This window comes from Erithacus rubecula, assembly GCF_903797595.1.
Source record: "Erithacus rubecula genome assembly, contig: scaffold_131_arrow_ctg1, whole genome shotgun sequence".
Lineage (NCBI taxonomy): Eukaryota > Metazoa > Chordata > Aves > Passeriformes > Muscicapidae > Erithacus > Erithacus rubecula.
Genome location: NW_027636163.1, coordinates 34,440 through 59,818, shown reverse-complemented (window position 1 = coordinate 59,818; position 25,379 = coordinate 34,440). Strand labels below are relative to the sequence as shown.

Sequence of the window (25,379 nt, the reverse complement as noted above, 5' to 3'; positions counted from 1 at the left end):
CAAGTTTCCCCCTTTTTTCCCCAATTTTTTTTCCATTTTCCCCCCAAATTTCCTCCAATTTCTTCCCCAATTTTTCCCCAAATTTTCCCATTTTTTCCTCAATTTCCCCCCAAATTTCCGCCAATTTATTTTTTTATTTTCCCAAATTTTTCCCAAATTTTTCCCAATTTTTCCCCAAATTTTTCCCAATGTTTTCCAAATTTTCTCCAATCTCTTGCTTCATTTTTCCCCTGAAATTTTACTCATTTCTTCCCCAAATTTTCCCATTTTTTCCTCAATTTTTCACCAAATTTCCCCCAATTTCTTTCCCAATTTTCCCAAATTTTTCCCCAATTTTTCCGAAAATTTTCCCAAATTTTTTCCAATCTCTTTCTCCATTTCCACCTGAAATTTTACTCATTTCTTCCCCAAATTTTCCCATTTTCCCCCAATTTTTCACCAAATTTCCTTCAATTTCTTTCCCAATTTTCCCAAAATTTTACTCAATTCTTTCTCAAATTTTCTCATTTTTCCCATTTTCTTTCTGAATTTTTTCCCAATTTTCCCCAAATTTCTGATCCTTGCCCCATTTTTCACTCAAAATTCCCAAATTTTCCCCAAAATTCCCCCAATTTTTGACCCAATTCTCCTCCCAAACTTCCCAAATTTTCCATTTTTTTAACCAAATCCCCCCAAATTTCTCACGTGGGGGGAGGGGCAGCTCCAACTCTGGTGCTTCCACTGGGGGGAGGGGAGACAAAACTGACCCAAAATTACCCAAAAAACCCCCCAAAATAACCCCAAAATTTCCCCCATCCTAAAAATAATACCCCAAAATATCTCAAAAATGACCCAAAATTACAAAAAAACCCCCAAATGAATAAAAATAAATTAAAAATGACACAAAATTAACCAAAAAACCCCAAAAATGGCCAAAAATCTCCCAAAAATGACCCAAAATTGTCTAAAAATAACAAAAAAATTCCCCAGAAAATACCCAGAAAAAATTTAAAATTATCCAAAATGACACAAAATTACGCAAAAATGACCTAAAATTACCAAAAAAACCCCCAAAACGATAAAAATAAATTAAAAATTACACAAAATTACCTAAAAAAAACCCCCAAATTACCCAAAATTACAAAAAAACTCCAAATCAATAAAAATAAACTAAAAATGACACAAAATCAAACAAAAAACCCCCAAAAATGGCTCAAAATTGTCTAAAAATAACAAAAAATTACCCAGAAAAAATCAAAATTATCCAAAATGACTCAAAATGACCAAAAAATGACCAAATTCACCTGAAAATGACCAAAAATGACCAAAAATTGAAAAAAATTATCTTATAATAACAAAAAATGAACAAAAAAAAGGCTCAGAATAAATAAAAATGAATCAAAAATTATCCAAAATAACCTTGACCCCTGAGTGACCCCTGGGTGACCCCTGAGTGACCTCTGACCTTCAGGCTCCAGCAGCAGTTCGAGCTCCCCTGGGGTCACTTCAGGAAGCTCCACCTGGGATCCAAAATCAGTCAAAATTCACCCAAAATATCCTAAAAGCATCCCATAATAGTCCCAAAAACTCAGCCCAAATTAGCTCCATAATTCCCCAAAAATTTCCCAAAAATTTGTTAAAAATTGTCCCCAAAATTCTTCCAAAATTTTCCCAAAATCCCTCAAATGTCCCAAAAATTTCTTAAAAATTGTCCCCAAAATTCCCACAAAGTGACCCAAAATTCTCCAAAAATTCTCCCAAAATCCCTCAAATTTTCCCAAAATTTCCTAAAAATTGTCCCCAAAATTCCCTAAAAATTCTCCCAAAATTCTCCCAAAATCCCTCAAATTTTCTAAAAATTTCTTCAAAATTGTCCCCAAAAATGACCCAAAAATCCCCCAAATTTTCCCAAATTTTCTTAAAAATTGTCCACAAAAATGACCCAAAATTCCTCAAAAATTTCTCAAAAATCTACCAAAATTCCTCCTAAAAAAACCCTAAAAATGTCCCAAAAACCCCCAAAGCTTCCCCAAATTTTTGGGAATTTCTCACCTCGGGCAGGGCCGGGGGGGGAGGGGCAGCTCCGGCTCCCGCAGGGTGATGGACTCGGGCGTGGCCACCAGGGGGCGCTCTGGGGAATTGGGGGAATTTGGGAATTTGGGGATTTTAGGGAATTTTAGGAAATTTTATGGGAATTTTAGGGGAATTTTGGGGGAATTTTGGGGCAAAATTGGGGAATTTTTGGTGAAGTTTTGGGGGAATTTTAGGGAAATTTTGGGATAAATTTGGGGCATTTTGGGAGAAGTTTTGGGGGAATTTTTGGATCATTTTTGGAAATTTTGGGGCATTTTTGGGGTAAATTTGGGGGATTTGGGGATAATTTTAGGGGAATTTTGGGATAATTTGGCGATTTTGGGTGAAGTTTTGGGGGAATTTTGTGGTAAATTTTGGGGTTTTTTGGTCCCACCTGGGGGTGCCTCTATTTCCTCAGGGGGTGGCAGCAGCTCCTCAACCTGGAAATGGGGGAAAAATGGGACAAAATTGGGATAAAACTGGGGGAAAATGGGGAAAAATAAGGGGGAAAATAAGGGGGAAAAAAAGGGGGAAAAATAAGGGGGAAAAATAAGGGGGAAAAATAAGGGGGAAAAATAAGGGGGAAAAATAAGGGGGAAAAATAAGGGGGAAAAATAAGGGGGAAAAATAAGGGGGAAAAATAAGGGGGAAAAATAAGGGGGAAAAATAAGGGGGAAAATAAGGGGGAAATTGGGAATTTGAGTTCATAAAGGAGAATTTGGGTTAATAAAGGAGAATTTTTGTTAATAAAGGAGAATTTGGGGTAAAAAAGGAGAATTTCTTCCTCACCTGGGGCAGCCCCACCCCCATAATCCCAAAGAAGGGATCAGGAGCTGCCTCCAGCTTTTCCATCAGAGCTCTGGAATCTGGGAGCAGCAGAGCCCTGGAATGAGGAAAAAAATGGGAAAAAAATAATATTAATTGGGGAAAAATTTGGGAAAATTTGGGGGAAAATTTGGGGGAATTTGAAGCAGTTTAGGAGATTTTTTGGGGGGATTTTGGAAAGTTTGGAGTGGATCTTGAAGGGATTTTAGGGGAAAATTTGGAGGATTTTGGGAAATTAATTTTGCTGAATTATGGGGATTTTTTGATATTTTTTTGGAATTCCCTTCCATCTCCACCCAGGGGATTTTAAAATGAATTCTGGGTGATTTTTGGGAGGTTTTGGGAGATTTTTTGGGGGATTTTTGGGGGGGATTTTGAAAAGTTTGAAGTGGATCTTGAAGGGATTTTTGGGGAAAATTTGGAGGATTCTGGGAAATTAATTTTGCTGAATTTTTAGGGATTTTTGGGGGTTTTTTGATATTTTTAATTCCCCTCCATCTCCACCCAGGGGATCTTTAAGGGATTTTTGGGTGAATTTTGGGGGGATTTTTTTGAGGATTTTGGGTGAATTTTGGGGGATTTTTTTGGAGATTTTTGGGGTGAATTTTGTGAATTTTTGGTACCTCCTGGGGGGGGGAGGGGGGTGACATCGATGTCCAGCAGGGGGCGCTGCACCCGATTCAGCCTCTCCAAAATCACAAACTTCTTCTGCAAAATGACCTAAAAACGTCCTAAAATCCACCCAAAAATCAACCATGAAACACTAAAATGTCCCAAAAATGCAAAATCCTGGAAAAAAATGGCCCAAAAATGTCCAAAAATGCCTCAAATCCACCAAAATTTCCATTCAAGATCCCATTTTTTTTTCCAAAATCCCTCCAAAAATCTCCCCAAAATTGCCCAAAAATCCCCTTAAAAAACTCCAAATTCCCCCCAAAATCCCAAATTCACTCCAAAAAATCACCCCAAAATCCACCAAAAATCCCCCCAAAACACCCAAAATTTCCCCAAATTTCCTCCTCAAAATCCTCCAAAAATTCTCTCCAAATTCCCCCCAAATTACTCTTAACCCACCCCAAAAACTCTTCAAAATTTCCCCAAATGTCCCCCCAAAATAATTCAACAATCTTGCCAAAATTCCTCCAAATCCACCCCAAAATTTACCTTCAAGACCCCAAAAATTCTTTAAAATATCCCCCAAAATCCCCTCAAAAAACCCCCAAAATGACCCAAAAATTACATGAAACTCCCAATAATTTCACTCAAAAATCTCCCCAAAAATCCCCTTTAAAAAAACCCTCAAAATCCCAAAGTTCCTCCAAAAAAACCTCCAAAATTGCCTCAAAATCACCCCTAAAATTGGCCCAAATTTTTTTTCTTCAAGACCCCAAAAACTCCTTAAAATATGCCCCAAAAATTCCAACAAATCCCCTCAAAAATCTCCCCAAATATCCCTCAAAATCACCCAAAAAACCCCAAAATTCCACTAAAAAAAACCTCAAAAAGCCCAAAATTCCCCCCAAAATTACCCAAAAATCCCTCCAAATTTACCCAAAAATCCGCCCCAAATTGTTCCAAAAATTCCCACCAAAATCCCAAAAATTCCCCCCAAAATTTCCCCCAAAATTTCCCCAAAACACCTAAAATTCCCTCCAAAAATCCCCCCAAAATCGCTCCAAAATTTCCATTAAAAATTCCCCCAAATCCATCCCAAAAATGTCCCAAAAAATCTCCAAATTCTCCCCAAAAATCCCCAAAATCCCAAATCCATCCCCAAAATCCCAAAAATGACCTAAAAAACCTCCAAATTCTCCCCAAAATTCCACATCCATGACAAAATCTCCCCCCAAAAATCCCCCCAAAACTTTCCCCAAAAATCCCCCAAATTCCCCCCAAAATTCTCCTCCAAAAACCCCAAAATCCCCCGCGCCGGAACCCCTCATTAGCATAACCCCGCCCCTTCATTAGCATAACCCCGCGGGTGGTGCCGCCTACCGAGCAGGTGCCGGCAATGCCTCCTGTAAACTCTCGCGAGACCGAGCTGCAGCATCGCGCCCAAACAAAGTGAGTAGCGAGGGGGCGGGGCCTCCCAACCGCTCCGGCCAATCACGAACGAGGTCACGGCAGCACAGGGCGGGGCCAAGGCATGATTGACGGGGGGCAAAATAATGCAGGGAAAGGGGGGGGAATTAAAAAAATGGGAATTTGGGGAAAATCAGGGATTTAAAATTTTGGGGATTTTTGTAAAAATGAATTAAGATATGGGGGGGAAGTTGCATGAAAAAATGGGGTAAAATTAGGAAAAAATTGGAATTAAAAATTTGAGGAAATTTGGATGCAATTGGGGAAAATTGGGGAGAAATTGGGGGGAAATTGGGGGGAAAAATTAAGAAAAAGTGGGATAAAACTGGGGAAAATTTGGGAAAAAATGGAATAAAGTTGAGGAAAAAAATGTGGAAAAAGAAAAAGAGGAAAAAGGAGAGAAAAGGATAAAATTGGTGAAAAATTTGGAAAAAAAATTGGGAAAAAATGGGAAAAATGGGATAAAAAACGGAGAATCTGGGGGGTTTTTAAAGGTTTTTTGAGTAGAATTTGGGGGTTTTGGGGGGTAAATGTGGGGGTTTAATATTTGGGGATGAATTTGGGGGATTTTGGGTACATCCACCCCCAGGTACTCCCAGCGGAGGAGGTGGGAGTGGCAGGTGGCTGCAAGCCTGAAAAAACCCCCAAAAATCACCCAAAATCCACCCAAAAATCCCTCCAGATCCCCCTGAAACTCCCCAAAAATATCCCCAAAAATCGCCCCAAAATTCAAAATAATGTCCCCAAAAATCCTCCCAAAATTTAAAATAATTTCCCCAAAAATCCCCCCAAAATTCAAAATAATTTCCCAAAAAAATTCCCCAATTTTTCCCCCAAAACCATTGCAAAAATCACCCCAAAATTGACCAAAATCAGCCAGAAATTACCCAAATTCCACCTCGAATCTGTCTGGAATTACCCAAAATTCACCAAAAATGAGCTAAAATCCCCCAAAATGACTCAAAATCCACAGAAAAATGATGCAAAATTCACCCAAAATTGTCCTAAAATCAGCTAAAATTGATTTGAAATGACCCAAAATCCGCTTAAAAATGATCCAAAACCCGCTAAAAATGTAAATAAAATGCCCCAAAATCCACCGAAAATGACCCAAAATGAGCTAAAAATGACATTGAACCAAAATCCTCCCAAAATGACCCAAAATCAGCATAAAAACGACCCAAAATGAGCAAAAATTGACAGAAAATAACCCAAAATGTCTCAAAATCCACTGAAAAATCACCCGAAATCCACCCGAAATCAGCTAAACTTGACCCAAAATGACCCAAAATCCGCATAAAAATGACCCAAAATGAGCTAAAAAATGACATAAAACCACCCAAAATCCACTGAAAATTCCCCAAAATCCAAAGAAACGGACACAAAATCCTCCCCAAAAATCCCCCAAAAATCCCCAAAAAATATCCCCAAAAATATCCCCCAAAAATTCCAAAAATCCCCCCAAAAAATACCCACAAATTTTCCAAAAAATTTTCAAAAAATCCCAAAAAAAATCCCCAAAAAATTTCTCCATGAAATCCCTCAAAATTTTTCAATAAATCCCCCAAAAATCCTTCAAAATTTCAAAAAAATCCCCAAAACATTTTCAAAATATCCCCAAAAAATCCCCAAATATCCCCAAAAAATCCCCAAAAAAATCCCAAATTGTGCTCACCAGATGGTCCCGAAGCAGCCCGAGTGTCTCCGCAGCACCTCGGGGCAGTAGAACATGATGGAAACTCCTCCCAGTTAATTAATGAATTAATTAATTATTTGCAAAAGGTTTTGAATTAATTTTGTTAATTTGGAAAAATTCGGGGCGGGGGGGGAGAAACAAGGCGGTTCGGGAAAAAAAACAAGAAGTGAAAATCTGCTCGCAAGTGGTAAAAAAATGGGAATTTTAATTAATTAATCAATTAAATGGGAATATGAATCAATTAAATATTAACTATCGAAAGGGAATTTTTAAAATCATTTAAAGAAAAAAAAAAGCGAAATTTGCAGCCAAATCCTCCGAAAATTTAGTTTGATTTGTTTCTGGACGTTTAAACTTAATGCAACAATAAATAAACACTTAATAAATTAAATAAATTCTTTGTAAATATATTCAATTTAATGGTTAAAACTGGGGATTTTTGACCTTAAAAAAAGGCCAAACCCCCCGAAAAAAATTTAAATAAGATTTGCTAATTCTGAATACATGTTATTAAATATTAATATTCATTAATTTTAATTAAATATTCATGAACTTGAAACAAGGAGCGCAGTATTTAAATTATTTAAAGACAAAAGAGTGAAAAACGGTCAGAAAATGCCTCAAAAAGCTCCTAAACTTCACCCCAAAATTGAATAAATATTTAATTAAACATTTAATTAAATAGTTGAATGGAAGAGCAATAAGCTTTAATTAACTTTAAACTTTTGAAGGTTAAAAATCGAGTTTAACGCTTTAAACATGAAAACCATCTGAAACAAGGGATTTAAGGGTTAAATAGAATGAAGAGTAGCACATATGTTTTCAGTTACTGTGTGCTTATAAGGAAAAGAAGGTACAACAAGAGACCCCTGATGTATAGGTATCAGTTACTGTGTGCTTATAAGGAAAAGGAATGCACGATAAGAAGACCCCTGATGTATAAGGAAAGGGGCCCCTCTTTGCAAAAGTGCAAAGTCTGCAAAATATCACGACCAAGAGGCTAAAAGCGCATGCGTGGAAAGACAAGGTGAAAAGTTCAACTAGTGAGGAAGACTGTTACTTCATCATTTTCCGCCCACAGACTCATTTGAAGACCACCGACTCAATTAACTACGCAGCCGCAATGAATATGCAACTAATCTCCATATGAAGCGGGAAACAGGCGGGGCAGATAATCAATATGTATAGGCGTTTTAGAATATGCATGGACTTCCTAGATAAATAGAAGGTTAGAATCATGTAAGGTACACAGGATTTGGGAGGATGCTCTCCCCCTGCGTCCAGCGCTGAATAAAATACGTACCTACTCCACAACTTTACAGGTTGTGAAGTTTATTTTCCGCGCTTCATTTGGCACCCCAGATGGGACCTTCCTGTCTGCCTGCGGGATCGAGCTGAGGGCCGGACGACTCCACGGCGCGCCCCGGGATTTCCTGGAGGAGACCCCGACCCCGGCTCGCTTACTGCAGCGACAGAAAGGACCACTGGCTGGCGGATGAAACGGTACGTATTAATTCTGGGGGGTTTGTAAGACATATGCACGCGTGATTGGAGGGCTGTTGATAAATCGCAGGAGACGTCCTGCGTACAACAAAGTCCCTGTGGAGGTCAGGCTTGCAAGCAGCGAGCCGGTGGAGTTACCGGCAGAGGGACACCGGTAGGGCCACTCCATTCCCTTAACCTCCGGGTCGAGAAGGGAGGAGGGGGGCCGGTGAAGGAATTCGCTGACTGATAGAGCAGCCGCGGAGCGACCCTAGAACGCGGGTCGAGTGGATTCCTGTTCCCAGGTGGTGTGTGTGTGTTGGAGTCCGGACATTGCGAGTGAGGTGAGTGACTGAGTGAGACGTACCCAGGAGGGGAGTAAGTGTGGGGTATGCTTTTCAGAAAGGCAGAATTGTGTAATGTGCGGCGTGATGCGAGCGGGACTGTAGCTGTGCTGAGAATATAATGATTGTTGGTAGAAAGTATGAATAATAAGTGTGCTGTGTTTGTACAAGAGTGAGGGTGCCGTGTTGGTGCATTGTGTGCTTCGTTTGCGTACTGAGAAGAGTGAAAAAGGGGGTCCGCTTTTCAATGGTTTGGGCGTGATCCTTGGGAGTTTGTGAACCTAATAGACTGCCAGATAGAGAGAGGAAACAAATTGACTGATCTAGCAGTTGGTATTGTGTGTGGGAAGGAGATTGGAAAGAAATTTTTAAGTTCAGTAAGGTGTAGCTTAGGTGTAAAGTGGGCAGGGGACGAAAAGAGAAGAATGGGATCTACACAGAGCACAGAAGTCCCTAAAGCCAGCCCTTTAGGGTGTATTATAGCACATTGGAAAGAAGTTGCAGGAACTGGCGGCACTGAAAATAAATCCACCCTAATTAAATATTGTAGCCAGTGGTGGCCACTGTACAGACTAGACCACGGACTAAGGTGGCCACCTACCGGGACTTTAGATTATGATACTCTGTTGCAACTAATGTTGTTTTTAAGAAGAGAGGGCAAATGGAGTGAGGTTTCCTATTGTGACATGTTCTTCTCTCTCCGAAACCACCCTGAATGGCAGAGAGACTGTGGGATTAAGGCACCCTCTGACCCTTTAGTTCTAGCCCTTGAGAAGGAAAGGAAAGCAAATAAAGGGAAACTTGAAAGGTGTTGTTCAGCATGTGATATAGGTGAGCGGTGTACCAGATTAGACAAAATGCACAATTTGGATATGCAGGAACAGGGTATGAGTGACCTATTCAAATCTCCTCCTCGAGCTCGGAGAGAGGGAGAGGATGATTCAGAAGAACTACCTGGTCTAGCCCATTCTCCTCCCAGAAGCCCTGTGTCTTCTAGGACGAGAAATAAGGTGCTACAATTCCCTTTGAGAGAGGCTGTGGGACCAGAAGGAGGGAGGGTTCTAGTAAAAATACCCTTTTCTACTATTGATATAGAAGCATGGGAAAAAGTTGCTAAAAACTACTGTAGTGACCCAATAACTACAGCAAAGCGTTTGCGGTATATTATAAAACAACATAATCCAGATTGGTCTGATATGCAATTATTGCTGGATGCATTAACTGAAACAGAAAAGCAATTAATCCTGAAAACAGCAGGAGATCTAGCAGAGGATTATTATAAAGCCCAGCAATTGGATACAAAGGACTATTTTCCCCTCCAGAATCCACAGTGGGATCCAAACAGGACAGCAGAAATGCAGAAGTTAGAAAGCTACCAAGAATGGATAGCAAAAGGGATGGAACGGGCAATACCTAAAACTATAAATTGGTCAGCACTATATGCTGTTAAACAAGGTCCCTCTGAAACACCATCTGAATTTTTGGATCGATTAAGGGATGCAATGCGCCGCAATACATCTCTGGACCCTGAAGCAGAGGTGGGGATTCAACAACTAGTGAATTTATTTTTGGGTCAATCTACGGGGGATATTAGGCGTAAGCTTCAAAAATAAGAGGGCCCGAGGCAAGAAATCTAGAGAATTTACTAGATGAGGCATGGAGAGTATTTAGCAATAGAGAAGAGGGATATAAGCAGAATGTGAGGAAATTGGTGGCAGTGGTGAGAGAAGAGAGAGGAGGACAAAGTCGTGGGCAAGGTCGACGAGGGGGACAAGGGGGCCCACCTCGGTTGGGTAAAGATCAGTGTGCGTTTTGTAAAGAGTTTGGGCATTGGAAGAATGAATGCCCTAAACGGAGGAGAGACAAGAAAAAAGACGTGATTGCATATGCAAAAGGAAACTGAAGGGGACCGGGAGATCGACCCCCAGCAGATCCCCTGGTTATAACAATGGAACTGGGGGAGGAGGGAAAGGAAGTAGAGTTTGTAATTGATACAGGAGCAACATATTCAGTATTGAATAAGGCCCTGGTGCCTGTGGGAAAAGATTATGTTACAGTACAAGGAGCCACTGGCCAGTCTGAAAAGGCTTATTTTTGTAGACCTCTAAAATATAAATTTGGGAAACAATGGGGCACTCATAAGTTTTTATACATGCCAAATTCCCCAAAGGCGCTCCTGGGAAGAGACTTATTGGAACAATTACAAGCGACCATTGTATTTAAGAATGGGGAGATTACTTTGGAGGTAAATGATTAACAATATATAGAAGTATTGAGTTTAATATTGACAATCATTGAAATTAAAGAAGAAATTAGAGAAGAAATAATTAGTCAGGTGTTCCCCGGAGTATGGGCTTCCAATGTGCCAGGGAGAGCGAAAAACGCACCTCCTATAATAATTAAACTTAAAGAAGGGAAACAACCAGTTAGGATCAAGCAGTATCCTTTGAGAAAAGAAGACAGGGAAGGAATTAGGCCAGTGATTGAGAACTTTTTACAACTAGGATTACTAAAAGAATGCCAATCTGATTTTAATACTCCTATTTTACCCGTTCGGAAACCTGATGGGTCATACATGGTGGTGCAAGATTTGCGAGCTGTTAATAAGATAACTGAAAATCTTTATCCAGTAGTGGCAAACCCATATACTTTATTAACATGCTTAACACCAAAGTTTACTTGGTTTACTGTTTTAGACCTAAAAGATGCCTTCTTTTGCCTCCCTCTCCATGAAGCCAGTCAGAAAATTTTTGCATTTGAATGGGAAAATCCTAAAACTGGACGGAGAACTCAACTCACATGGACAGTACTTCCCCAAGGGTTTAAAAATTCTCCTACTTTGTTTGGAGAGCAGCTTGCCAAGGACTTAGAGGCTTGGGAGGCCCCCCCAGAAGAAGGAAGGCTGCTGCAGTACGTAGATGATCTTTTAATAGCCACTAAGACGGAAGAAGCATGTGTGGCCTGGACGGTGAGTCTCTTAAACTTTTTGGGACTCCAGGGGTATAGAGTATCAAAGAAAAAGGCTCAGGTGGTGAAGCAGAAGGTTATCTACCTGGGGTACGAAGTTAGTGCTGGACAACGGACCTTGGGGCAAAATCGTAAAGAAACAATATGCTAAACTCCACAACCCCAGACAATAAAGGAACTGCGAACCTTTTTAGGGATGACAGGGTGGTGTAGGTTGTGGATCTACAACTATGGGTTGCTTGTTAAACCTTTGTACACGCTTATGGCAAATGGCAGCAAAGATCTCAAGTGGACTAAAGAAGCCACCCAAGCCTTTCGTCGATTAAAGGATGCTCTTATGTCAGCCCCAGCCCTAGGACTTCCTGATGTAAGTAAACCATTCTTTTTGTTCTCCCATGAGAAACAGGAGATTGCCCCGGGAATACTAGCACAGAACCTAGGGCCATACCGAAGGGCAGTTGCTTACTTCTCTAAACAGCTGGATGCAACAGCCAAAGGATGGCCAGGGTGCCTCAGAGCGGTGGCAGCTGTTGTGATGAATATTCAAGAGGCACGCAAATTCACCCTGGGCCAGAAAATGACTGTATTAGTATCTCACACAGTATCTGCAGTATTAGAGGTAAAAGGGGGGCACTGGCTTTCCCCCACAAAGGTTCTTAAAATACCAAGCTATTATGGTGGAACAAGATGATGTGGAAATAGTGGTGACTAATATTGTCAACCCAGCTTCTTTTCTCAGTGGAAATCAAGGAGAACCAGTACACCATGATTGTCTGGAGACTATCGAAGCCACCTACTCCAGCCGACCAGACTTGAAGGACACCCCTTTTGACGATGCAGAAACCTGGTTTACTGATGGAAGCAGCTACGTCATCAGTGGGAAGCGATATGCTGAGTATGCAGTTACCACCAGTAAAGAGGTACTGGAATCTGGACCTTTGCCAATAGATACCTCTGCACAGAGCCGAGATAGTTGCCCTGATTCGTGCCTTGGAAATGGCAAAAGGGAAAAGAATAAATATATATACAGACTCAAGATATGCATTTGGGGTTGTGCACGCACATGGAGCTATCTGGAAAGAGAGAGGACTGTTAAATTCACAAGGAAAGAACATAAAACATGCACAAGAAATAATGCGATTATTGGAAGCAGTCCAGATGCCTGAGAAGGTAGCAATTATGCACATTAGAGCACATCAGAAGGTGAGCTCAGAATTGGAAGAAGGAAATGAGCTGGCGGACAGAGAGGCAAAAGAGGCAGCAAAGGGTGAGATAATAATTGAGGCAACCTTAATTCCAGATGGACAGATATCCCTTGAAGGTAAGCCGATATATGATAAAAAGGATAAGGAATTAATTGAGGATCAGAAAGGAACATATAATGAGGAAGGATGGGCTGTCACTACAGAAGGGAGGCTGGTTGTCCCCTCCCACATACTATGGTCCCTAGTTAAAAAGGAACATCAGAAAACACACTGGGGAGCAGATGCTCTATATACCCATCTAATTGAAAAGATTACTGCCAGAAATTTATATGCTATTGTTACCCAGGTTACTCGGCAGTGTGACCTTTGCCTCCAGACTAATCCTAAGAATACCCCTAAACCAAAACTTGGTCAAATTGGAAGAGGACAGGGGCCTGGGCAGCAGTGGCAAATTGATTTTTCAGAACTTCCAAGAAAAGGGGGGTATAGATACTTATTGGTGATGACAGATACCTTTTCAGGGTGGCCAGAAGCCTTCCCAACTAGAACTGCCAAAGCCCGGGAGGTAACTAGAGTGCTGTTACAAGAAATAATACCACGCTTTGGAGTTCCAGCCACTATATCCTCAGACAGAGGACCACACTTTATTTCAAAAATAGTGCAACAAATTAGTCGCCACTTGGGCATAGATTGGGAACTTCACACCCCTTATCATCCTCAGTCAAGTGGCCAAGTAGAAAAAATGAATCATTTAATTAAACAGCAAATTGTGAGGTTAGGACAAGAAGTTAATTTGCCCTGGCCCCAATCACTCCCATTGGCATTGATGCGAATTTGAACTAAGCCAAGGACTAAAGAAAAGTTAAGTCCCCTTGAAATGCTTTACGGGAGGCCATATGGAGTGCAAAAGGGAAATTCTACCCAAGTCGGAGAGGAGACATTGGCCACCTATATGGTGGTTTTGAGCAAACAGCTCAGAAAAATTGAAAAACATGTGGCTGGAACTCGGGGCAGAGGTCTGGATGGACCAGTGCATAATATACAGCCTGGAGATTATGTATATGTTAAGTCTTTTACAGAAAAAACCCTTGAACCACAGTGGGAAGGACCATTCCAGGTGCTACTTACTACCTTCACTGCAATTAAGATCAAGGAACAGAGCGCTTGGATCCACCATTCTCGGGTGAAGAAAGCTCCAGAAGCTCATTGGAAAGTAATATCTGGTGATAACAGACTAAAGCTCAAGTTTACACGAACAAAATGAGCATATTACAGTTAAGGGTGTTTGGTGATTCAGGATGTAGAAATTTAATTGTTTTGTTTGTAAATATAATTATATTCCAAGAATTGGAAAGTACCTTTAGCCAGAGTGATGTCGAATGGCCTTGGTCCCAGGCTTTTGTCCGGTCTACCGGATATATGGGGAAGGTACAAAATTTGAACCTGTCAACTGTAGTCATGCATGGAAACCAGGTATATGAAAAGCACGAGTGGCAGAAACAAGGGTTGTGGTCAATTCAAGGGACTGTGGGAGAGACCATCAGAGTAGGATGTCGAATGATTAATGGAACTAACCATGAGAAACCAACTCAAATCAGTGTCTCATCTCCCCCTGCAGGCGGACATAATGAGATTTGTAAACAACACACTGGGCCACATTGTTGGTATAATTTTACATTAGATAGGACTGTTGAGGTGGTATGCCTTTGGGCTAAAACCATCCCTAGAAGGGTGGACAACATGGTTACAGAAGCAAGTATACCTTAGGAATAGGATGCGAAGAGATCTAACGGGAATGTTTGGAACAGGGTTAGGAATATTGAATGGAATTGACTCTGAAATACTAGCAAATAAGTTAACAACTGCAACAGATGATTTGACAAAACTGAGGCAACCTCTACAATCATCCTTATTGGCATTAGGAAATAGCCAGTGGCAGGTTTCAAAGGTGTTACCGAACTGGGAAAAGGCTGAGGACCAGGACCATAAGTTAATAATAGACACACTTAGCACGGTTCAAGATAATGTGTCTTTAGCTTTCAGTTGTGTACAAGCGCAGTTATGGATCCAATCCGCAGCTGCCTTGGCTATAAGAGAAGGGAATGAAGGCACTTTTCCAATTGAGGTCCGAAAAGTTGTTTGGGACAACGCTAATGATTTTGAAAGAAAATTCCAATCCTGGTGGACTCTAGTAAATTTCACCTATGATCCTGTTACTAATATGGCCACTACCTTCGTGCTTACCATACGTAATGCTACAGTTTATGCTATTCACCCCATCATTGCATTGGGACTCAATCATGAGGGGACGGTGTTGTACCCCTCAGAGCATAGGGCATGGGCCCGGTCAGTAAATGGGAAATGGCAAACTGTGAATGTAGAATCTTGTGTTACTCGAGAACAACAAGGGTTTATCTGTGAAAGCAATACAATTGATGCTCAAGACGTATGCCTTGACACCGAGCAGGGTGTATGCCACTTTGAAATTCATCCAGATGCTGATCAAAAGACTATACTTATATATACTGGTCAAGGATGTGTATGTTTAAGAACCACTTGTGTTTTTGTAAACATAGACAACGAGAATGTAACCCTGCCTGTTAAGAATAACTCTAACGTCTGTATTTGTAATTTTGTTAAAATTATGGGATGTGATTTTTCATATTCGTCACCAGTTACATCCCACCAGCTGATAAGGTCTAACTACACGACATACCACAAACTGTCACCTACGCCCATTGGAATGAACCTCACATTGGTAAAGCAATTGGTAAAACATCAAGACTTAGCAAAAATTTTGGAAGAAATCAAAGAGAGTGGGCAAAAGACTTTAGTCACTGTTCACCATGATATCCAAGAAATAAATAGAGTCTTAGAAAGGGTTAAGAAGGATGCAAGCCACAATTGGTGGGATGCCCTTTTCGGGTGGTCCCCAACTGCAACTGGAATTTTAAATACATTATGTCATCCAGTAATTGTGTTATTGGTTTTAGTTAGTCTAAGCTTACTGCTGTCTTTTGTACTACTTATTTGGAATTGGAAGATGCTACAACGGATGGCAATACTAACTTCATTGTTGAGAGTACATGGGAAGGCATTAAGAGATACATATCGTAAGGATGTAGAAAAAGAAATCTTGTATTAAGTAAAAGAATTTACTAATTTTCTAGAAAAGGGGGGACTGAAACAGGGGATTTAAGGGTTAAATAGAATGAAGAGTAGCACATATGTTTTCAGTTACTGTGTGCTTATAAGGAAAAGAAGGTACAACAAGAGACCCCTGATGTATAGGTATCAGTTACTGTGTGCTTATAAGGAAAAGGAATGCACGATAAGAAGACCCCTGATGTATAAGGAAAGGGGCCCCTCTTTGCAAAAGTGCAAAGTCTGCAAAATATCACGACCAAGAGGCTAAAAGCGCATGCGTGGAAAGACAAGGTGAAAAGTTCAACTAGTGAGGAAGACTGTTACTTCATCATTTTCCGCCCACAGACTCATTTGAAGACCACCGACTCAATTAACTACGCAGCCGCAATGAATATGCAACTAATCTCCATATGAAGCGGGAAACAGGCGGGGCAGATAATCAATATGTATAGGCGATTTAGAATATGCATGGACTTCCTAGATAAATAGAAGGTTAGAATCATGTACGGTACGCAGGATTTGGGAGGATGCTCTCCCCCTGCGTCCAGCGCTGAATAAAATACGTACCTACTCCACAGCTTTACAGGTTGTGAAGTTTATTTTCCGCGCTTCACCACCATGGAGCTGCCGGCCCCTCCCCCGGGCTGTTTTATCTAGGCTGGTGTTTTTCGGCTTTTGGGGCTTTTCGCTGCTGTTCGCTGCTTTCGCTGCTGCTTCTGCTGCCCCCCCCCCCCCCCTCCCTGCCCTCCGCTGCTTCAGCTGCTTTCCCCCCGGCTGCCTAAACTGCCCCTCTCCCTTTCCCCCCCCCTCCTCCTCATCCCTAAGATTTGCACCGGCTCCAGTGGGAACAGATCTGAACTTCGGAGACCACCTCTGGAAGTCTGCCAAAGAAGCTCTGCTGCCCTTCCTGGCGAAGATCTGCCGAGTTCATCTCAATCTGGGTCTGTGCTGGCAAGTGTTTCTTTTGTATTTTGTTAATAAAAAGTTTTTTTCCACTTTCCCCTGAAGAAAATTCTTTCCGAGCTTGGTGAAGGAAGGAATTGTAAGGGGGGGAGGGGGCCCTTTGGAGGTCTTTTTCCTAAAATTTGTCCTAAACTTGGACACTTTGTCAAGAATTTATTCATAAAGAATTATAAGGCTGGAATTGAACCTTTGTATAACTTTGTCCCTCAACATTAAGGAGGGAAATCTAGAAGTATTTATATGCATAGAGATATGGTTGATTATTATCATGATTAGGCAAAAAGGTCTTAATCAGAATTACTTACTGAACAGTTTAGGAGCTGTAACATCTATTTTAATATCATGCCTTAGGAAGCAATTTTGAAGCAAGTGTATCAAAGCAGAACTAAGTAGAGATGGGTGTCACTCCCCCAGACCAACGACCCTGGGCAAATCTCCTTAGCTCAGCCTCAAGCAGTGACCCTGAGGGGTGTCTCCACTCCAGGGAAGAATCTCCACACACCCCTAAGAAGGGAAATGTCAGGAGATGCTGCCACTAATATTTGGGACGGGGCTTTTCTAGTCTGAAGTGCTGTCAGTCAGATGTGCCCAGGCTGTGCCAGCTCAGCAACTCTGCAGAAGTTCTCAGTGGTGCCACTTGGTTGTTCCCTGCTCTGGGGATTTTCCCAGCTCTGCCACAGCTTCAACTCCCTCTCAGGATGTTGAAGTTTGGGATGGAGGAGTCAGGCTGGTTTCAGCATTATTCACCCCAAAAGCAGCGTGACCCCCTCCTTCATTTCCCACTGGGGGCTTTGCAAACAGAGCCTTGTTGGAGCTGTTGGAGCCCATTGCAGGCAGAGCCTCCTGCTCCAGCAGGAACTGCCTTTCCTGGGCCATGGCCAGGCCAGGTCCTGCTGCAGGAAAAGCCTCAGGCAGCCCCAACACAGGGAAGGGCTCGGGGACAAGAGCAGAGTGCCATGGTGGGAGCTGTGCCAGGGAGAGCCTGAGGCACCAAAGGCACCTTGGCAGCAGCAGCTCCCTGCAGGGTATGGCCAGAAGCCTCCCTTGGCAAGCTGGCCTGGTGGCCACCAGTGCAGAGCTGCTGCCTCAGGGGGGATTTCTGGCTGGGCTCTGCCCCAGCCCACAGAGGGAGCTCAGCCCTGGCTCTGGCACAGCCCTTGTGCCTGGGCTCTGTAAAGCCCAGAGGTAACCTGTGCCACCCTGGTGCCCATCCCTGGCTCTGGCACGGTCACTTCTGTGCTTGCTGCTGCCTCCAACACTGCACCCCCTCATCTACAGCCTGAGGGACCAGGAGCCTGAGGATACCCTGAGGAGATGAGCACTCTGTGCTTTCCAGAAACAATAAAGTGCCTGTTTGCTTCTGCAGAGCATTCAGAATGGAACCCATTACAGACTGTTCAGACTGCTATTTTCATTAAGAGATGCCATTAGTCACAGTATTGCTACATCACTATCTACAGTGCTTGTGTTCAGCAGAGACAGTAAGGAGCCATGACCACTGTGCATTGAGGTAAAATAAAGTCCTGATCTGCCCTGTGTGACCAAGATCCTTCCTCTGCCCTTCTGTATCTCTGCAGGGGCAGTGCCTGTGAGCAGAGGTGGTAGGAAGAGACTCCCAGCACAGCAGCACAGACAGGGACAATGGCCCTGGCTTTCCCCACATCTGCTCTTCCCAACTCCACCCTATCCTTGATATCCCTTCTGTGGCTGTGAGGCCACAGTGCTCTGGCAGCTTGGTCACTGTCCTGCTGCGTGTCCCTGCTGTGAGCACAGGCAGGGACAGGCCGTGAGCACTGCTGGGACACAGCTGGGCTCCAACACAGCAGTTCCATCAGCAAAGGCATTTTCTGAGGGCAGGGCAGGAAGGCTTTGCTCTCCTCCAGAGTCAGGAACAGGAACAGGCCCAAGGAACAGACTCTGAAGAGGCTCCTTGTGTTCCCTGTTCTCCCAGGGCTCTGTGAGATGAGATCAGGGTCCCAGTGTGGCCATCGAGGGACTCAGGTCTGGGTAGGGTTTGGCTTGTTCGTGGCCAGTGCCCATCAGATGGTGAATGGTGTGTGCTGAACCTTGCTGGGGCTCTGCAACTTGTCCCAGGGCTGATGGCAGGGCAATGTTTGTCTGCAGGGCCTTGGGAGCGTCCAGGAGAGCACAGGGGACCTGCAGGGACAGGGTGACCCGGGGAGCAGCAGGGAGTGGAGCTCACAGGCCTGCCCACATTGGGTCACCCTGAGATCAAGGACTGAATGTCTGCTGTGACCAGAAGAGCTCTGAGTCCCAGGGACACAGCAGGCACAGGGAGAGGAGTCTGGGCACTGAGTGTTCTGAGCCCCAGGGACACAGCAGGCACAGGGAAAGGAGTCTGGCACTGAGTGCTCTGAGCCTCAGGCACCTTTCCCAGGAGGATGCAGGGCAGCCCCAAGGGCATCTGGCAGCCCTGGAACAAGGCAGGCACCCCATAACCCCTGTATGGCCCCATCAGAGCCTGTGTGGGAGGGGGTCAGTGCAGGGAGCACCATCAGCTGCCTCTGTGTCCCAGGCTGAGCAGCAGAGCCCAGCAGAGGCAGCCCAGGGCCCCGGGCAGCACAGCCCCCGTGCTCTGCAGAGCAGCAGCCCCAGCTCGGGCTCTGGGAGCAGGGCAGGGGCTGCAGCAGTGGCTGCTCAGGCCAGCACAGACGTGTTCCCCTGGCACAGGCTCTGTGGGCAGCTGGCATGTGCCAGGAGCAGAGCAGGAGCCCCTGGGATGCAGAGAAGCCCTGGAAAGAGGCTGCCCTGTCCCTGGGGCAGCAGCAGCTGCCTGAGGAACCCTGGGGCCAACTCTGATGCTGTGCTGGGCAGCAGGGCTGGCCCGGGGGCTGCAGGAAATGCCCAGGCTGAGGATCTGCTGAGCATTCCAAACACAGAGTGGCTGTCCCTGACCTGCAGTGCCTCCAGTTGTTGCTGCAGGAGGTAACCATGACTATGTCACCTGCACTGTTGGGCTGGGGCAGGGACAGGGAGAGGAAAAGAAGGAACCCTAGGTAATGTAAGTCACCTGCAGTGTCAGAATGGTCCCCATGGTTCCATGGAGCCCCACAGTCCCACAATGGTCTCTTCGTCACACCAGGCCCCACAGTGTCACAAGGCATCTTTGGTTCTATGGGGCCCACAATATCTGCTTTGCCAATGGGCAAGGTCAGCACCGAAGACACGGACACCAACTTAAGGAACAGAGTAATTTATATATTGCAAAAGTGCAAAGAATTAAAAAAAAAAAAAAGCTGGCTGGGCACAAGTGGGGCAACACAGCAAACAGGGAGCCTGCGAGTCTCTTCCAGAGACTGCTCTGCCTGAACAGCTCAGCCAGCGGGAAGGAGCTGCTCCACACGGGAACCAGGAACAGAAGACACTCCTATTTTATGGCATGTTTTCTGTTTTAAAATAAAGAAAAAAGAAAAGAAAAAACCTCTATAAAATGTGAAAGATAAAAAAACCCCCCAAGTTTCAATGAAAAATATTCCGTAACTTTTAATTCAGTTTAATAACTGATCTTTCGCAGCAGAATATTTTACTGGCCTCAGTAACCTTTTTTAAAAAGATTTTGAGGTTTATTTCCAATATAGTTATTTTAAATTGTGGTGGAATTGGAGTGAAGCAAGAAGAAATTGCTTTGTGCCCTGCCAGCTCCTGGCAAGACTGGCAATCTAAACTCTGTCACTGCCCAAATCCTTTAGGAGATGCTCTTCCTTCTCACCCTGTGAAAGAGCTGCACATTCCCTTTGAAACTGTCAGGGGTTTCTTAAAGATGGAAAGTCACACTTACAGCTTTTTGTTTGGTTTGGGAGTGCAGAACGGAAATTCTCCTTCCATCAGCTCCAGGCTGCACTGCCTTAGGAACACGGCCCCTCGCCAGGTTTTGCCCACTCGTGGCACTTCTAGAGGAAGAAGAAAAGTGCAACTGCACAATTCCAGCCAAAAAAGAATGAAGAGTGGGACATTCTGTGGAAATCCAGAGGTTCAGCTGGCACCGTGGAGAGTGTGGGTTCTTGCCCATTGGCTGTGTGTCCCTAACAGCAAACCCTTGGCCTGCAGGAGCATCTCACTCACCTGCAAAGCAGAAAGCGCAGGCGGTGCGCTCGGAACGGGCTCATCTGGTGCAAAGCTCTCAGAGCCCTGTGAGGGCAGAGCCCTGTGCCCAGGGCTGAGCCCAGCAGAGCCCTGGCACAGCCCAGAGCTGCCTCAGCATCCGCAGAGCCCGGCTGCAAGGAGAGAAACCAGAACCCGCCCGTCAGTCGAAGGCTCCTGTCCCCCTTGTCCCGACCCCAGCCATGCTGGCTGTGCCCAGAGCTGGGCACAAACCTCCCAGTCACTGCTGCCCCTGGGAGCAGAGCAGGAGGGCAGCACGTGTGCCCAGCCTGCAGCCAGCCATGGCACACCCAGCCCCTCAGCAGCTGCCCAGAGCCAAGAAGCAGCTTGGCAGCCACTCAAGAGTTCCTTGCAGCCACCCCAGCAAAGGGGGGAACATTTGGTTCCCGGCCAGGCCGTGCCATGCCCAGATCTGGGACCATCCCCCTGCCTGGGGACTCACCTGCAAATTTGGCCTGGAATGTCTTTGAAGAAGATGCCAGAATCGAAGTCGATCATCTCCAGCTGCCAGTGGCCAAGGCCAGGCAGAGGTTGTCATCCTTGAGGTTGTCCTTGCAGCCGCCCCACCTGGTACAGCTTTTCCAGGGGCTGCTTCTCCTTCCCTGGGGGCCAGACCAGGCTGTCTGTGCTCTGCCCAGGGACTCAGCCATCACTGAACCAGGACAGGTAAAACCAGGTCGAATGGTGTCTGCCAGTGCTTGCAAGACCAGCTCAGCTCCAGAACAGATGCTCCCATCTGATGACCCCTGCTCCATGGTACAAAAAATCTGGATTTCTTTGCTTCTTGTGATCAAGAGATGTGTGTAGCTGTTTGATCAAAGGCTCCTGGATTAAATGGTGCCTGTGAATCTCTCCCATCTTCTAGGGCAGATGAACATCCTGCAGCCAAGGGTCATGGAACAGATCTTCCACAGATGGCCTGTCCAAGGAGCGCATGGATAAACACCAGCTGATAACATCTCGGCACTCTGGGGAGAGAAACCAGCAAGCACCAGTCAGCTGGAGAAGGACCCTGTTTGCTTTGCCCCACTGTTCCCATGCCCAGGCTCTGCTGGATGTGCTCAGAACTGGGCCTAAACTTTCCAGACAACTCCCTGTTTTGGAGGAGAGCAGGAGAGCAGGACATGAGCCACCTCCTCAGCAGGTGCCAGAGCAGGATGCTCACGAGCCCACTGCTGTCTCCCAGCACTGGTATTCCCCGTGCCCAGAGATGAGGATCCACCTTGAGAGAGCCCTTGTGGGAACTTGAGCTGGCCCCGGATGATGCCCCGGCCCCTCCTGAACGGGTGCTTCCCGCAGACCATCTGGTACAGCACGATGCCCAGGGACCAGATGGTTGCTGCCTCGCCGTGGTAGCATTTGCGGTAGGTCCATTCCGGGGGGCTGTAGGATGGTGTTCCTATGGAATACAGATGGAGCTCATCAGGGGAATGCTGCTGCTCCCAGAGCCTGGCCCCAGCATCCCTGGGCATGGGGGGGCTGCAGCAGTGGCACAGGGGGTGACCTGCTGCCTCCTTGCGAGCACCTGGCTCTTGTGTACAAATCTGGGGTTGGAAAAGAAGCCACTGGTATTGGGAGAGGGCAGTAGAAGCCCTGGGAAGGCCCAGCTAGGACACACAGAAGAAAAATCCACCCAGTGGTGGGAAAAACCCACTCTCCTCCCTGCTTGCATTGCCCCCAGAAAACACTAATAAGCTAAGGCAAACAAGGGCAGCAAAGCAGTCCAAGCCCTTCCTCGCCTGCACACCAAACTGAGCAGTGCCCAGGTCTGACCCCCATCTCTGCCACCCCCATGGGGTTTGTGTCGGCCTGGCTGCCCCAGCTCCAGCCACGGCTGAGTGGCTGGTGAATGAGGTTGGCAGAGCTGGCAGCTGGCCCCCCTCTGACCCCCACCCAAGAGCAACTTGGCTGCAGAAGCAATGCCATGGCCTGCAGCAAAGGGGGAAATCCCTGGTGCCACAGCCAGGCTGGGCCATGAGATGCCCAGGAGCATCCCCCAGGCTCGTCTCACCTGCAAACTGCGTGTAGACTGTGTCCTGGAGGAAGGTGCCACAGCCAAAGTCAATCAGTTTGAGCTGCCCGCTGTCCAGGTCGATGATGATGTTGGCCGGTTTGATGTCCCTGTGCAGGACCCCGCAGCTGCTGCAGTGACGCACGGCCTCCAGCACCTGGCGAAACAGCCCCCGCGCCTCCTCCTCCGGCAGGAATCTCCGAGCCGCGATGAAATCACGGAGGTCCTGACATCGCTCTGGACGCTCCATCACCAGCAAGAAGCAGCTAGGCAGCTCAAACCACTCCAGCAGCTGAATGACTCCAGGGAACCCAGTGGACACCTTGTCCAGGAGCACAATCTCCAGGGGCGCACGGGCGCCGTCGGGCTGTGCGAGGAGCACGATGCCGTCAGCGGGGCTGAGGCCGTGCCAGGGCTCTGGGGCTCCTCAGCCAGCCCGGGATGCTCTGCACCCCCCGCTCACCCCATGCCCGCTCTCCCTGCAGGGCTCCCGGCGGCTCCCACCCTGCCGGGCCCCGGCTCCTCTCCGCCCGGCACGCCCCGGCTTCTACCGCTGGCCCCATTCACTCACCAGCTCGCCCCAGTGCTGGATGCGATTCCTGGGCACGCGCTTGATGGCGACCTGCGAGCCAAGGGGCAGCAGCGGGCTGAGCTCGCCGCCCGGCACGCCGCGCTCCAGCCTCCCCTTCCTCGTCTTCTTCTTCCTCCTCCTCCTCCTCCTCCCTCCTCCTCCGCCCCTGCCACTCACCGGGGCGCCGTCCGCGAGCCGGGTGCCCGAGAAGACGCTGCCAAAGCCGCCGCTCCCCAGCAGCGAACCCATCCGGTACCGCTCCTCCAACGCCTCCTGCGCCTTCCCTGCGGGTGATACGCGGCTGTCAGCGCTCAGCCCGGGGCCAGACACGGCCCCCGACCGTTCCCCGAGCGTCCTGGGCTGGGCATCCCCACCCACCCTGGGCCCCGGCGGAGCTCGGGCCGGGGGAGCCTCGGCGGGGGTGGCGGGAGTGGCCGCGCCGAGTGTGCCCTCCGCGGGTCCCGGGAGGAGCCGGAGACGGGGCCGGGGCCGGGGCCGGGACTGGGGCTGGGACTGGGACTGGGACTGGGGCTTGGGCTGGAGCCGGGGCTGGGGCTGGGACTGGGACTGGGGCTGGAGCTGGGACTGGGACTGGGACTGGGGCTCGGGCTGGAGCCGGGGCTGGGGCTGGGACTGGGACTGGGGCTGGAGCTGGGACTGGGACTGGGACTGGGGCTCGGGCTGGAGCCGGGGCTGGGGCTGGGACTGGGACTGGGACTGGGACTGGGGCTGGAGCTGGAGCTGGGGCTGGAGCTGGAACTGGAGCTGGAGCTGGAGCTGGAGCTGGAGCCGGAGCCGCGACTGGGGCCGGGACAAGCGGAGCCAAAGAAAAGCGATGCCTCTCCAGCCCCAGGCACTGTTGCCCAGCCAACAGCGCCACACCCAGGACAGCGAGAGCCGGGCGGAGACGAGACCGCGGCGAGACGAGCGGGGCTGGGGGCGGAGCCGGCGACGGGGCAGGGGCAGCCCTGCCCGGGGCCGGGGGCGGGCTCGGAACATGGCCCGGAAGGGGAAGAGGGGAGAAGGGAAGAGAGGGAGAGGATCCGGGAACGGGACACCGGGGAAGAGGGTGCGGGAATGCGGGACAGGGAGAGGAGGAACAAGAGATCCAGAGGATCTGTAGACTCGCTGCTTCTACTGCCGCTGCTGCTGCTGCTGCTGCTGCCGCTGCTGCTGAAGCAACTGACGTGCCGTGGCCGTTTGTCCGTGTGTTCGTTTGTCCGTGTGTTCGTTTCTCCGTGTGTTCGTTTGTCCGCGTGTCCGTTCCACGCTCGCCCCACTTGCCCCATGGCCGAGCCCCGCGCGCCCCGGGGGCAGCCCCTGAGTCTGTCCCAGCATGAGAACTTTGCCCTGTTGAGCCAAGCCCCGAGTCCTGACTCCCACACGGTGACACGGGAATCCCCTGGGTCCCTGCTGTGCACTGGTCCTGCTGAGGCTCAGACACTCTCGGAGCTCATTCCCTGGCTGGAGGATTCCTGCCCGAGCCAAGCACTGCACTTATGTCTCCAGCATTGCTTTCCAGCAAAACCAGGGTAAGGCAAACTGTTTGTAGCTTATGATATTTTAGAGTGTCTAAGACTCACAAGTCATTGATCTTAGAGGTGAGATCCGTTTGGACTTAATGGCATGGAGAAGCAGTGCAACACTAAAACACTAGAAAAGGGGAGCATAGAAATAAACACATGAAAACATCTCGGATTGTTTCTTTCCATTTTCATTTCACTTCTGGAAAGCTGTTTCACTTTTCCAAGAATCTTCTCCACAGTCCTGTCTGCTCTTTTCAAGAGCCTTTCGTGGAGAACGAGGTCGAGCTTCTGTCACAGGCTGTGCCACCAATGCAGCTTCTCTTGGCTTTCCACACTGTGTCTGCAGCATGAGTTCTGCAGCAAAGCAGGACAAATGTTTGGAGAAC

The 25,379-nt window shown here is 46.9% G+C and overlaps 1 protein-coding gene across 1 annotated transcript in view; it reads right to left on the bottom strand.

Moving 5' to 3' along the window:
- Nucleotides 1-24,756, bottom strand: part of LOC306815413 (serine/threonine-protein kinase pim-1-like) — a gene marked incomplete at its 5' end in the record, with an annotated part of 78,293 nt that extends 53,537 nt beyond the window's left edge. Inside the window, 5 exons of the mRNA XM_079331976.1 lie at nt 20,563-20,674; nt 22,108-22,284; nt 22,897-23,263; nt 23,468-23,751; nt 24,606-24,756. Coding sequence (XP_079188102.1) covers nt 20,563-20,674; nt 22,108-22,284; nt 22,897-23,263; nt 23,468-23,751; nt 24,606-24,756 — 1,091 coding nt within the window. The remainder of the gene's footprint in view (nt 1-20,562; nt 20,675-22,107; nt 22,285-22,896; nt 23,264-23,467; nt 23,752-24,605) is intronic.
- Nucleotides 24,757-25,379: the final 623 nt, after the last annotated feature.